The sequence below is a fragment of the Blastomyces gilchristii genome (genome assembly GCF_000003855.2).
Source record: "Blastomyces gilchristii SLH14081 genomic scaffold supercont1.6, whole genome shotgun sequence".
NCBI lineage: Eukaryota > Fungi > Ascomycota > Eurotiomycetes > Onygenales > Ajellomycetaceae > Blastomyces > Blastomyces gilchristii.
The window spans coordinates 946306-957948 of NW_003101677.1; the positions used below are offsets into that span (position 1 = coordinate 946306).

The 11643-nt window shown below is 47.9% G+C and overlaps 4 protein-coding genes across 5 annotated transcripts; 2 read left to right on the forward strand and 2 right to left on the reverse strand.

Annotated features, from left to right (window-relative positions):
• Positions 1-6: 6 nt before the first annotated feature.
• On the forward strand, positions 7-4734 carry BDBG_03798. 2 transcript variants are annotated; one of them, XM_031721402.1, is made up of 9 exons: positions 7-766; positions 899-1158; positions 1288-1300; positions 1360-1395; positions 1488-1549; positions 1614-1717; positions 1767-1844; positions 1898-3663; positions 3724-4734. In XM_031721402.1, exons 2-9 carry the CDS (start codon positions 986-988, stop codon positions 4135-4137), a joined length of 2646 nt encoding a protein of 881 aa, XP_031577942.1. In that variant the 5' UTR covers positions 7-766; positions 899-985; the 3' UTR covers positions 4138-4734. The 2 variants fall into 2 exon arrangements, with proteins under 2 accessions (XP_031577942.1, XP_031577943.1); XM_031721403.1 differs by having other exon boundaries at positions 42-766; positions 907-1158; positions 3724-4532.
• Positions 4245-6166, reverse strand: BDBG_03799 (uncharacterized protein; the record flags this gene model as incomplete). Its single annotated transcript, XM_031721404.1, has 4 exons — positions 4245-4369; positions 4451-5447; positions 5546-5950; positions 6059-6166. The coding sequence occupies 4 exons, from the start codon at positions 6164-6166 to the stop codon at positions 4245-4247; spliced, it is 1635 nt and encodes a 544-aa protein (XP_031577944.1).
• Positions 6167-6572: 406 nt separating this feature from the next.
• Positions 6573-8354, forward strand: BDBG_03800 (isopropanol dehydrogenase). The gene has a single exon (XM_002625695.2). It carries the CDS (start codon positions 6969-6971, stop codon positions 8103-8105), a length of 1137 nt encoding a protein of 378 aa, XP_002625741.1. The 5' UTR covers positions 6573-6968; the 3' UTR covers positions 8106-8354.
• A 325-nt stretch (positions 8355-8679) lies between these two features.
• BDBG_03801 (ATP-binding cassette, subfamily D (ALD), member 2) lies at positions 8680-11068 on the reverse strand (the record flags this gene model as incomplete). The annotated part of the gene is made up of 4 exons (XM_002625696.1): positions 8680-8758; positions 8835-9732; positions 9800-10436; positions 10529-11068. 4 exons carry the CDS (start codon positions 11066-11068, stop codon positions 8680-8682), a joined length of 2154 nt encoding a protein of 717 aa, XP_002625742.1.
• Between the last annotated feature and the right edge of the window lie 575 nt (positions 11069-11643).

Below are 11643 nucleotides of genomic sequence, written 5' to 3' on the forward strand. Positions count from 1 at the left end.
TATCTATTTATTTATTTATTTATTTATTTATTTATTATTTTTTTTTTTCCATTCTCCGACTTGCAATTCCCCACAAGGCTCTCATCTCACACTCGGAGCCTCAAATCTGTTTCTTGCATCGTTCAAGAATGGTCTACATGACAATGTCCAACCAGTGGCAGCACGTTTTATCAAATCAGAAACCACCAATGCAGGTTCATGCCGCTGTTATCTCTCATCCAATTGGATCATCAGGATTGATATGGTCTCGACCTGGTTTTGCAAGGAAGCTTAGATAGAGCTGGGTTTTGTCTCGAACAAGATCTGGAACATATTTACTCCCTCCAAGAGGGGCGAAATCCTCGCTGAGCTTATTAATGGCCTCAAAGTGACTTTGGGCTTGTTCCAAGGATTCCCATTTGGTGTCTGATCGCAACCTAAATAACCTAACCCACCCGGATATGTTCTTGTTGCAAGGAAGGACGCCATCTGCTTTTCCTTTTGTATTTTATTCAACATTGCTTTTCATATAACTAGTTACTAGTTAACTCTTCTGCTCCATTGCTCTTGGATGACTGATTGACTGAAGCAGTGTGTCGCACTTGACTGTTGTTTCTGCACCTCTTCGGAACCTTATTTACTTCCCCACCAGCTTCATTCATATATAAGTAGCCGCCAACCAACCTCTTCCACCGACAGTTTCTACAGCATCTCTTTTCTTCGGCTTTCTAATTTCTATATTCTCCAAATTGTCGGGAATATTCACTCGAGCTATTTTTATTTCAAGGTAAATGCTACATCTTCCTCCTCGCATTGCTCTCTATATTACCCGTTGCACAAACCCGTCAGAATGGCCCCGCGATTTGCAACTTTCCCCGCATAATTTCTCAGAAGAATCCATTTAACAAAGTTGTTCAAGATACGCAGTAGATCTGAGCGTTCTCTAGAGAACTTCTCAGATCATCTAATTCGAACAGCAGTTCCTTTTGCTCTTAACTCCTAAGTAATGGCTAGCCCAACGCGTGAACGTCGTCCGTCAGTCGGAGCCCCAATATCAGATCTTCAGGGGCCCGTTGGACCTGGATTTAGCCGCCCTAAGCATAAACGCACATATACCGGGTTGGGACCTCAGGACATCAAGAAAGTAGAAGCTAGTATCCCGGAGCCACTGCGAGAAGCGTATGTACTACTTCCCCACTTCCGAACGGACTGATCTTTCAGGATCACGGAATGGCCCATTGCCCTAGGAACCTATACATTGGATTTTCTAGAGAGAAAGTTGTGCTAATATTGTGTTTGGAAGTGCAGCTGGCGCAAGTTTGTATGGTTACTTTCCTCTATCAATAGCTGAGTGAGCTCTAATAGTTTGTCTGGCGGTAGTCTGCGAAAGAATTCGAGACGAAAGATGAATTTGGGGTATGGTTTGTTTGAAATTTTTCTATATTGATTCACTTGGTTTTGCCTGAAACATGTTTGGGGTTTCTAAAATTTTCTAACGGGAGGTATAGAAAGAAGTTGTTCGCCATGTCGAGACCACTCTTGCTCGGTCTCTCTTCAACTGCGATGAATTGTAGGTGCTCTGGTGAAACCTCAGTGATTAATGCGCAATTCGGGTGAACTTACTGCATCGATAGGGCGGCATACTCTGGCACCGCATTGGCATTTCGAGACCGACTTGTCATTGAATGGAATAAAACCCAACAGCGACAGACCTTTGCAGACCAGAAGCGAGTTTACTGTATGTATTTATACCCTGGACATGTTTCGCGACCGTACTGACTTTGTAGATCTTTCTCTCGAATTTTTGATGGGACGAGCTCTGGACAATGCTATGTTGAATGTGGGAATGAAGGATGTTGCAAGAGGTTTGATTCTTACTCCTCTAATTAACTCATCATTGCTAATGCAAGTGTTACAGATGGGCTGAAAGACCTTGGTTTCCGAATCGAAGATGTTATTAGCCAAGAGCATGATGCTGCTCTGGGAAATGGCGGCTTGGGGCGACTTGCTGCCTGCTTTCTTGACAGCCTGGCGTCTCTTAACTATCCTGCATGGGGATATGGATTGCGATATCGATACGGCATTTTTAAGCAAGAGATAATCAACGGATATCAGATTGAAGTCCCAGATTACTGGCTCGATTTCAACCCATGGGAGTTCCCACGCCACGATGTCACCGTTGATATCCAGTTTTATGGGTCGGTTAGGAAATATCAAGATGAAAGAGGGAAGACTATTCATTCATGGGAAGATGGAGAGATTGTTCGAGCGGTGGCTTATGATATGCCCATTCCTGGTTATGCCACACCAACAACCAACAATCTCCGTCTCTGGTCAAGCCAGGCCGCCAGTGGGGAGTTCGATTTTCAAAAGTTCAACGCAGGCGAGTATGAAAGCGCCGTGGCTGACCAACAGCGTGCGGAGAGCATATCAGCAGTGCTGTATCCCAACGACAACCTCGATCGTGGAAAGGAACTACGTTTGAAACAACAATACTTTTGGTGCGCGGCTTCCCTCTACGATATTGTGAGGCGATTCAAGAAGACCAAACGTGCATGGTCAGAGTTTGCTGACTACGTCGCGATCCAACTGAACGATACGCATCCCACTCTTGCAATAGTGGAACTACAGCGTATCTTCATTGACCAGGAAGGGCTGGAATGGGACGAGGCTTGGAATATCGTATCCAGAACGTTCGGTTATACGAATCATACGGTTTTGCCCGAAGCTTTGGAGAAATGGTCTGTTCCTCTTATCCAGAGCCTCCTTCCAAGACATTTGCAAATTATCTACGATATAAATTTGCAGTTTCTGCAGATGGTGGAGAAAAAGTTTCCGAAAGATCGTGACCTGTTAACTCGAGTTTCAATAATCGAAGAATCTCAGCCAAAAATGGTTTGTATGGCCCATTTGGCGATTATTGGCTCTCACAAAGTCAATGGAGTGGCAGAGCTACACTCTGACCTTATCAAGACGACGATCTTCAAGGATTTTGTTGAGATATATGGCCCGGACAAATTCACCAATGTGACAAATGGCATCACCCCTAGAAGATGGCTCCATCAGGCTAATCCTCGCCTCTCTAATCTCATTGCTTCGAGGCTAGGAGGTCACGACTTTTTGAAGGATCTTACTTTACTCGACAAGCTTGAGGCATACATTGACGACGAAGATTTCAAGGAGGAATGGGCGGATATCAAACATGCTAACAAAGTTCGGCTTGCGAACCATATCTTGGATACCACTGGGGTTCTTGTTAACCCGAAAGCTCTTTTTGATATACAAGTCAAGCGGATCCATGAATACAAGCGGCAACAATTAAACATATTTGGGGTGATACACAGGTATCTTAAAATAAAAGCAATGAGTGCCAAAGAACGGGCAAAGCTTGTTCCTCGTGTCTCGATTTTCGGAGGAAAGGCAGCACCAGGATATTGGATGGCGAAAACAATTATCCACCTTATTAACCAAGTTGGGTCAGTTGTCAACAACGATCCGGATGTTGGAGATCTTTTGAAGGTCATCTTTGTGGAAGACTATAACGTTAGCAAGGCGGAAATTATATGCCCTGCTTCGGATATCAGCGAGCATATTTCAACTGCTGGTACAGAGGCCAGTGGGACAAGCAACATGAAATTCGTCCTTAATGGAGGCCTGATAATTGGCACATGTGATGGCGCAAATGTGAGTCTACTTTAACCACGATTTCTCATGAGCTAAACTCTAATTTAAAACCGCCCTTAGATCGAAATAACCCGCGAGATCGGCGAGCAGAATATCTTCCTTTTCGGTACCCTGGCTGAAGATGTTGATGATCTGCGTCACAACCATCTTTATGAGAAGGATAGCATCACCATAGATAGCGATTTGGCCGCCGTCTTCGACAGTATCCGCTCGGGAACTTTTGGTGATGCTAGCTCATTTTCAGCCCTCATTTCAGCAATCACCGACCATGGCGATTACTATCTGGTCTCAGACGATTTCCATTCTTATATCACGACGCAGGATATGGTGGATGAGGCGTATCGGGATCGGGATGGATGGCTTGAGAAGTGCATTTTGAGCGTGTCGAGGATGGGGTTTTTCTCGTCTGATAGGGTTATTGCGGAGTATGCGGAGACTATTTGGAATGTGGAACCGGTTGCCGTTGCGGAGTAGGGCGGCCGCTGGCGATGTTTGGTTGGGGTTAATTAGACGGTGGAGAGGGAAGATGAACGTTTTTCCAAGGTGGTGTTGGATATTCACTCTTTGTCATTCCATTCTTATTATTGTCGAGCTTTGTCATTTTGCAGAGTTTCTTGTCCGGTCTTCCTGACGAGGAAATTGGCCTGATAATGCTTCGCAAATGTGATTTCGGATTTATTTTCACACAAGTATTGTCTTAACGGGACTGTGGATTATAATCATATAGGGTTTGTAAACCCGTAAATTGCAAGTTCTCTCGAGTTTTATACAAGACCACACTGCCTACTTGGCCAGCTTATCAACTGCTTCATGGTCAATTCATCTACCAGGCCTCCTACATCCCGCCCAATCACATTCCTATTGCTTAACACCGCCTCGTTCCTCTCTAGGTACATACAAATAGCCCGACCCTCCACCATCGCACGGCTCCAGAACCACCAGGGTGCGTGCTCGCTCTCGTTTTCGTAAACATACCCGTACCAGTAGGCCAGTAATAGTAACGCTAGCGGATCCTTGTGGTGCAGTAGGTTGCGGTAGGCGGGGTCTATATGCGTGATGAAGGCGATGAAGGGGGCGATGGGGGTATGTGGTTTAAAGGGGGTGGTGAAGAGGCTGTGGAGGGTTGTGAGGGCTGTGTGATAGGGGTTGACTTTGGGGTCTGGGTCTGGGAATGTGGTGGTGATGAAGTGGTGTAGGAGGAGGAATTCGTGGGGTGGGGTGCGGGTGTAGATTGTGTCTGATGCTGATACTGAGCTTATCACGGAGTAGTAATTGGAGCTGCAGGCGAAGCAAAACCTCCACCCGTCATCAACATTAAGTCCAGGACCATCAATGACAGTAGAAGGGGCGCTATGATCCGTCTCCCCATGAACAGGACCTATCAACGCTTCCCGAAACACACTATCCGCCCTCAGCGGGTCAGCTAGCTTCCAAACCTCCCTCTTCCCATTGCTGATGGCTAACCAGTTCGGATCCAGATGCGAAGAAGGCTTCAGCGGCCACGAGTCCTCTGCCCGGCTGGCATCCACGAATGAAAACGTAATGGCACCAAGGAGAACGGAGGCTGCCCAGATGGCGTCGCGCTCTCTTGGGTCGATTTGGCTGGGGTTTGCGAGTTTGGTGTTAAAGAGGATGGTGCCGAGGTACCAGTGAAAAAGGGCTTTGGGTGAGGATGTGAGGTGTAGTTGGGATGGTGATGAGGAGCGTGGCCAGGGGGGGAAGTGGGAGAGATAGCGGTCGTGTAGTAGGGTCATAGTTAATACCATGTGGAGGAGGAAGGGGTGCTTGACGCATTCGTTAATCCAGTGTTGCAGGGGGTGTTGGATTGGATGGCTAGGTGGTGTAGAATGCGGTGTAGGACGTAAGAATAACTCGAACATACCTGACATGCCAGTCGAATAAACTCTCTACGGTAGATGGGCAGTGTTGCATCTGTCCCAATGGAACAAGCTGTTCTAGCCTGGAATATGGAGAGCAGTTCCAGGTCATGTTCGCGCAGTTGATACGGACGCTGGGGTACTGCGGAATGTATGCTGTCATAGTCTCTAGGTCTAGGGGAAAATGCCGCTGCTTGCGACGTGTTGATCATGCTAAGGATTGTATCATTCAAAGAACATGGCGACTTCCGTGGTACTGGCGCTGACAGATTTTGAAATTGCAAAAATCCGTAGCCATCTGATTGGAAAGTGGATGCCCGAGAAGGCTGTAAATCAGCAGCGCCGGGCTCATAGCTGCAAGAGACACCGAATGATGCACATTTTTGACACCCCGGTCGGCCTTCGTCACACTATAAGTATTGCATTAGATGAAGAAAATAGAGACCGGAAAAAGGATATTTTGGGGTAAATTTTATGCAGAGGCTGGTTTATTGACCGACGGAGCTCATCTGGCTGACCTTGACTCTGCGAATTTTGCAGTTTCCACAACCCTGACGGGACTTTCTATGCGCCTTGCGCTTCCGCCCTTTTGCGTCAGAGTGTTGTTTCGCGACAACAGACGTCATAGTGATGTTTAGGAGGTGGGGTTATCAGTTCGATTCTTTGATTTGTTGTATTGCATCGGTAGGATACGGGAGCCGTATTCAAGATGAATCAGATATCACTGGAGTTCAAAGAGTTCTGGAAATGGTGCATCCAGTCCAAGCGATATGCCATGTTGATAACGAGTCCTTGTATCAACATTTTCCCACTTTTGATGTCACGGTGGCCTTTCCCGTCTAAAGTAGACGTATCAATTGAAAAACGTCCGGTGTACTGCACTGTAAAGTCAGTAGGAATGACTTCGCAGCCGCCAATTGGAAGGCCTGACTAGGCCCACAATTAAGGTTTTCGCGCTAACCTCCTTTCGTATTCCCGCAGTCTAACCCTAATTCGTATTTCTTCATGAGCTCCGATTTTCTATCCAGGATGCATGTGTCGAGACAACAGAGGGGACGAATTACGCAAAGGACGGATGCATTGCATATGGGATTTGGAGCTATCGCCAGGCGTCAACGGGCGAAGTTTTGCAAAAGGAAGGTCAAAGACAAGCAAGCTAGGGCATTGATGAATGCTTCCCGGGTAGAATCTCTCCCGTCTGCTGGGGCAGCCGGAGGTAGAAGCTCTCTGTGCAACGAAAGAACAATGTCCTCCTCAAATTCCGTTCTCTCAAGTATAAAAGATGCCGTGGAACCCACTGAATCCAAAGTGCTTTTGATATCCTGAACAAATCGCCATCCTTAAAAGCATATCATTCCGTTTCAGTTCCCCAAAAGCATGGAAAGACGCGCTTCCAACTAGTTCTCTTCTATAATATAAAGTGAAAAAATGGCAACCATCACCACCAACCCCCAACTCCCCGCAACAATGCGCGCTCTCGTGCGCACCGGCAATGCCCAACCTCTTCAGCTCCAAGAGGTGCCCACCCCAACCCCAATCCACGGAAGCATCGTGGTCAAAATCCTTCACGCCACGATGGATGTCAGCGTTACGCGCATCATCAGCGGCCACACGCCATTCACATATCCATTCCCCAATACCCCTGGGGCCCGTGCCATCGGGCGCGTGGCAGCCACAGGGCCTGACACTACCAGCTTCTCCATCGGCCAGCTGGTGATGCTCGAACCAGCATTGCGGTCACGCGATAACAAGGACGTCATTTACCTCTGGAGCTTCCATGACGGGTGGACGTCCACAGGGAGGAAATTCATAGAGGACAATTGGCGTCAAGGCTTGTTTGCAGAGTACGCGCGGTGCCCGTTGGAGAACTGCTGGGCCCTGGATGAGCAGGCTCTCTGCACTCAGTTGGGATATAGCACTGCGGAACTGTCTGCCATCTCTCTCTACCCGATTGCGTTTGCCGGGTTTCGGAATGTGAAGCTTATGGCAGGGGAGACGGTTGTTGTGGCGCCGGCGACGGGGTCGTATAGCGGCGCGGCTGTGGGGCTTGCAGTGGCAATGGGCGCGAATGTCATTGCTGCAGGCCGAAACGTCGACGTTTTGGAGAAGTTAAGAGCTACCCATGGTGAGAGGGTGAAGATTGTGCAGTTGAAGGGGGACGCGGAGGCAGATTCGTCCGCATTTAAGGAGCAATTAGGTCGCCCCGTTGATGTGTTTATTGACGTTTCGCCCCCTCAGGCGTCCGGGTCGACGATAGTGAGGAGTGGCTTGATGGCGTTGGGGCCGTACGGGAGGGCTGTACTCATGGGCTTCATCTCTGATGACAACATTGCTGTTCCATACAGCCATGCTGTAGCCAACAATTTAACAATCCGCGCGCAATTCATGTATCATGCGGCCGATGTTCGGGGTCTTTTGAGGCTGTTTGAATCTGGCATCCTGAAGCTCGGGAAAAGCGGTGGAGTGGAGGTGGTTGGCGAGTTCAAGCTGGAAGAGCATGAGAAGGCAGGGAAGGCCGCGATTGAGAATCCACAGTTCGGGAAGCTCGTGGTGTTAAGCCCTTAGGCATATTGATGTTTCCCTGCTTCTGGTTTGTATATTGTTGGAGTATAGAAATTTGATCTTTGTGTGAATTCTTACATGTACATGTACATGTACATGCCTGAATTTTATCTACTATGCTGCCGCGAGAGAGAATTTCCTTGCCAAAGTTCCGTTACCATCTTTGAAAGGTGCTGGAAAGATATAAGGGAATGTGAACTAAAGACCAATCACCAAACCACGACATATCTAATAAATATGGTAGAAAATAACATGCTGAAATTATAAAAATGCCTGTCCCAAGTTTATAGCTAATATACAGACAGGTATATATAGCTTTAAAAAGTGGGAGGTGGCTTTGTGATATGGAAATATGGCAACCATAAGAAAGGAAGATAAAGTAAATCAACTGTGCCCGAACATGCACATACGCCGTGAAATAGTCGTAATAGCATCAGTTGTCTTCCAAGCATTAGGATACGGGAAGCCTAGAGGGTCAAATGTGACAGTTTGTGCGATAGGGCTAGAAGGGGTATTTTAAATTGTTGGGTTAAATTTAGTAGATGGACACTGTAAGGTGTGAACCGCAAAAGCAGGTTCACGAGGCTGTAAGCTCGGAAAGCCTCTTCTCCAACTCCGGCACTGCACGGAGTTGGAGATCAATTTCTTCCTTCTCGCTGTTGTTTTCGAGTAGTTAGTTAACGAACATAATAATCAAAAGCAAAGAACTTCACAGCGTAAAGAAGTACTTACTCCTCCAGTCTCAGCCTCTTCTCCCAATCCAAGCTGGTAAAAATACAATTCCCCTGCCCATCAAACTGCAAGATCTTCTTATGATACTTCCACAAACTCCGCCGATGCGACACAGTCATCAGCGTCACCCCAAGCTTCTCCGCCGTCTCATACATCACCTTCTCAATCTCCAACGTCACGGAGGACGTGCACTCGTCCAAAATCGCGTATTTGGGTTTATGGTAGAAGAGCCTCGCCATGGCAATTCGCTGTTGTAGACCGCCGGAAAGGACATCACGCCACTCTTCCTCCGCATCCCACCCTCCCGGTCGATCGACGATAGACGCGATCTCCACGACGCTAAGGATCTCATACAGGTCTTCGTCGGTGACCCCTTTAGCGCGCATCTCGCGCAGGCCGTCGGGATATATGACTTGCTGTCTCAGCGTGCCGCGGGACAGGTAGGGGCGTTGCGGGATGTAAAAGATGTCTTCGAAGGAAGGTTTTTTGACAGTCCCGCCATACACAGGCCATAGGCCGCCCAGGATTCGGAAGAGGGAGGACTTCCCACACCCATTGGGGCCGACGATGAGGAGGTGATCGCCCGGGTGGACGGTGAAGGACAGTTTCTGGACCAGCACGTCCCCGTTGGGAGACACGATGGGGACATCGACGAATTCGATGGAGTCGCTTTCAGTGATGGTGCCACGGCCGCTGAGGACGGCGACGTTCTCGTCCGTTGAAGCAGATGAGACGAGCTTCTTTTCGAAGTGCCCTGCTGCGACGTCGTCGATGACGTCCAGCAGAGATGTTACGCGGGCAGTATAGCCAGCCAGTTGTGAAATTTCTTTGTAAGAAAACATCACCCGTCCGAAGGCATCGGAGGAAGAGAGTAGCATGCGCCTATTTGTAACGAAGCCTTCATAAAAAAAAAAATTAGCAAGGAAATCATTTATAGCACCTGGAGGTGTGTATATGAAACTTACTCTCCGTTCTATCCCCCATCGTCTCGGCGGTCTGTCCAGGAAGCTTAAAGAAAACTGGGACACTACACAAAATCAACCCCAGCGCGCCCCAGAAGTACTTAATCACAAAGTCCTCCATGAAACCATAGTACAGCCTCCTCCGCAAGATGCGATTCACATGTTTGATCAGTGTGAAATAACCCTTATCCAACGTATTTTTCTCCGCCTCATGGCCACGGTATAAGGCGATCTCTTCACTGTGATCGATGAGTCTCGTATGTTGGAACCGGAACTCGCCCTCCAGCCGTGCTTCATCAGCGACATATTTTCCGAAGGGCGGCGTGAGGACGCGCATCACGTTTGCGGATAATTGGACAAGGAGTGACATGATGAAAAGGCCCTCGCCACCCACGCTCTTCGACAAAGAATAATTATATATAGCCATGTCAAGGATAGGCTTGGCGAGGTTCGAGTAGAGCTCCGCCAAACTGTTTGAGAATCGTGAGATGTCGACTGTTATAAGTTGATCTGGATTTTTGATACGGTCATCTAGGGCGGATAGGGTATAAAACGACATGTTCGACAGGTAGTGGCCATGCACATATTCCGTCAGCCGTTTCCGATAATGAAGCGCCAGTTGACATTGGTGATAGGAAAGCTACAACAAACGAAACGTTAGCAAAGCGCAATCCGCATAAACCCTCCCACTCATTCCGGAACAGATCCGCCAAAGGGAAAAAAAAAACGTACCATTGAATTCGTAAACGTCGCCGGAACCGCCACGGCCATCCACCACGTAAGGCTAAGCAAAAACTCCCTCCCCTTCCCCCTCACCAAACTACTAACCAACTTCCCATCCAGCTCCGCAACATACACACTCAACAACGTGCGCAACACCAAAAACACCGAGTGGCTAATCAGCAATCGCAGCTCCTTACTCTTCGACCCGGGGATAATAATCTTCAACAAACGAAGCAGATTCTTGACAAATTCCCAATTCAGCTCTACCTTTTTAGGCCCCGCGCCGTTAGCTGCCCCGCCGCTGCCATTGGCATTATCAGATCCGTTAATCTTGTTCGTGCCAGGTCGTCCGCGGATCTCTGCTATGCGCTGGGAGGCCGCCTTTTGTTCCGCGATTGCGTTGTGGATGCGCTTGATGAGGGCGAGGAAGAGAGTTAGGTAGACGCCCCGGGAGATAAGTTTGCGGTGTTCGACATAGTGGGTGGTTAGGGAGGAGAGAAGGGATTTGAGGGATGCGTCTGGGAGAGAGAATTTGGATAGCGCGGCCATTTTTGGGAGGGTGGGAGTTTTTGGAAAGACGATGGCGGCGCTGGTATTTGGTCAATACGTTGCGAGAACGTAGGGGTAGAGGGAAAAGAGGAATCAATTATTTGGTTGCCCTATCTTTCTTGAGCTATCCTCTATATTTTAATTTGAACAAAGAAAAAGGGTTGAGATGAGGGACTCCCTAGTTAAGATGCCATGGCGTCATGGACGGACAAGGAATCTATGTGCCGCTTTTTGCTCTATTATGGTAAAAGGAAAACCGATGAAATAAAAGGAAGAACAATTAAGTATGGAATTAAACAAATGTTAATTAGGTAAATGAACAGGAGGCCTGGAAAGAAGAAAGAAAACACAAGAACGAAGCCGAAGCTGGATTGAAGATGGACAGATAGATGGTTGATGGAACCCGGACGAAGCAAGTCACTTGACTCGCCGGTTTGCATGTGAAATGGCAGGTGGATCATGTTACCGGGCCGAAGGTTTTGCCGGGTTACATAATCTGCGTCCCCGGATTGTTCCCATTAGGAATAGCTTGTGAAAGGGAAGGTTTGTTGAAGATGAATTACAGAGAATATGAC

What these genes read in the sequence shown, in the direction of transcription:
- BDBG_03798 (XM_031721402.1), top strand. Translation starts at nt 986, where the DNA reads ATGGCTAGCCCAACGCGTGAACGTCGTCCGTCAGTCGGAGCCCCAATA. An exon ending in AGACGAAAGATGAATTTGGG is followed by an intron (nt 1,396 to 1,487) that starts GTATGGTTTGTT and finishes CGGGAGGTATAG; the next exon opens with AAAGAAGTTGTTCGCCATGT. An exon ending in AATGAAGGATGTTGCAAGAG is followed by an intron (nt 1,845 to 1,897) that starts GTTTGATTCTTA and finishes CAAGTGTTACAG; the next exon opens with ATGGGCTGAAAGACCTTGGT.
- BDBG_03800 (XM_002625695.2), top strand. Translation starts at nt 6,969, where the DNA reads ATGGCAACCATCACCACCAACCCCCAACTCCCCGCAACAATGCGCGCT.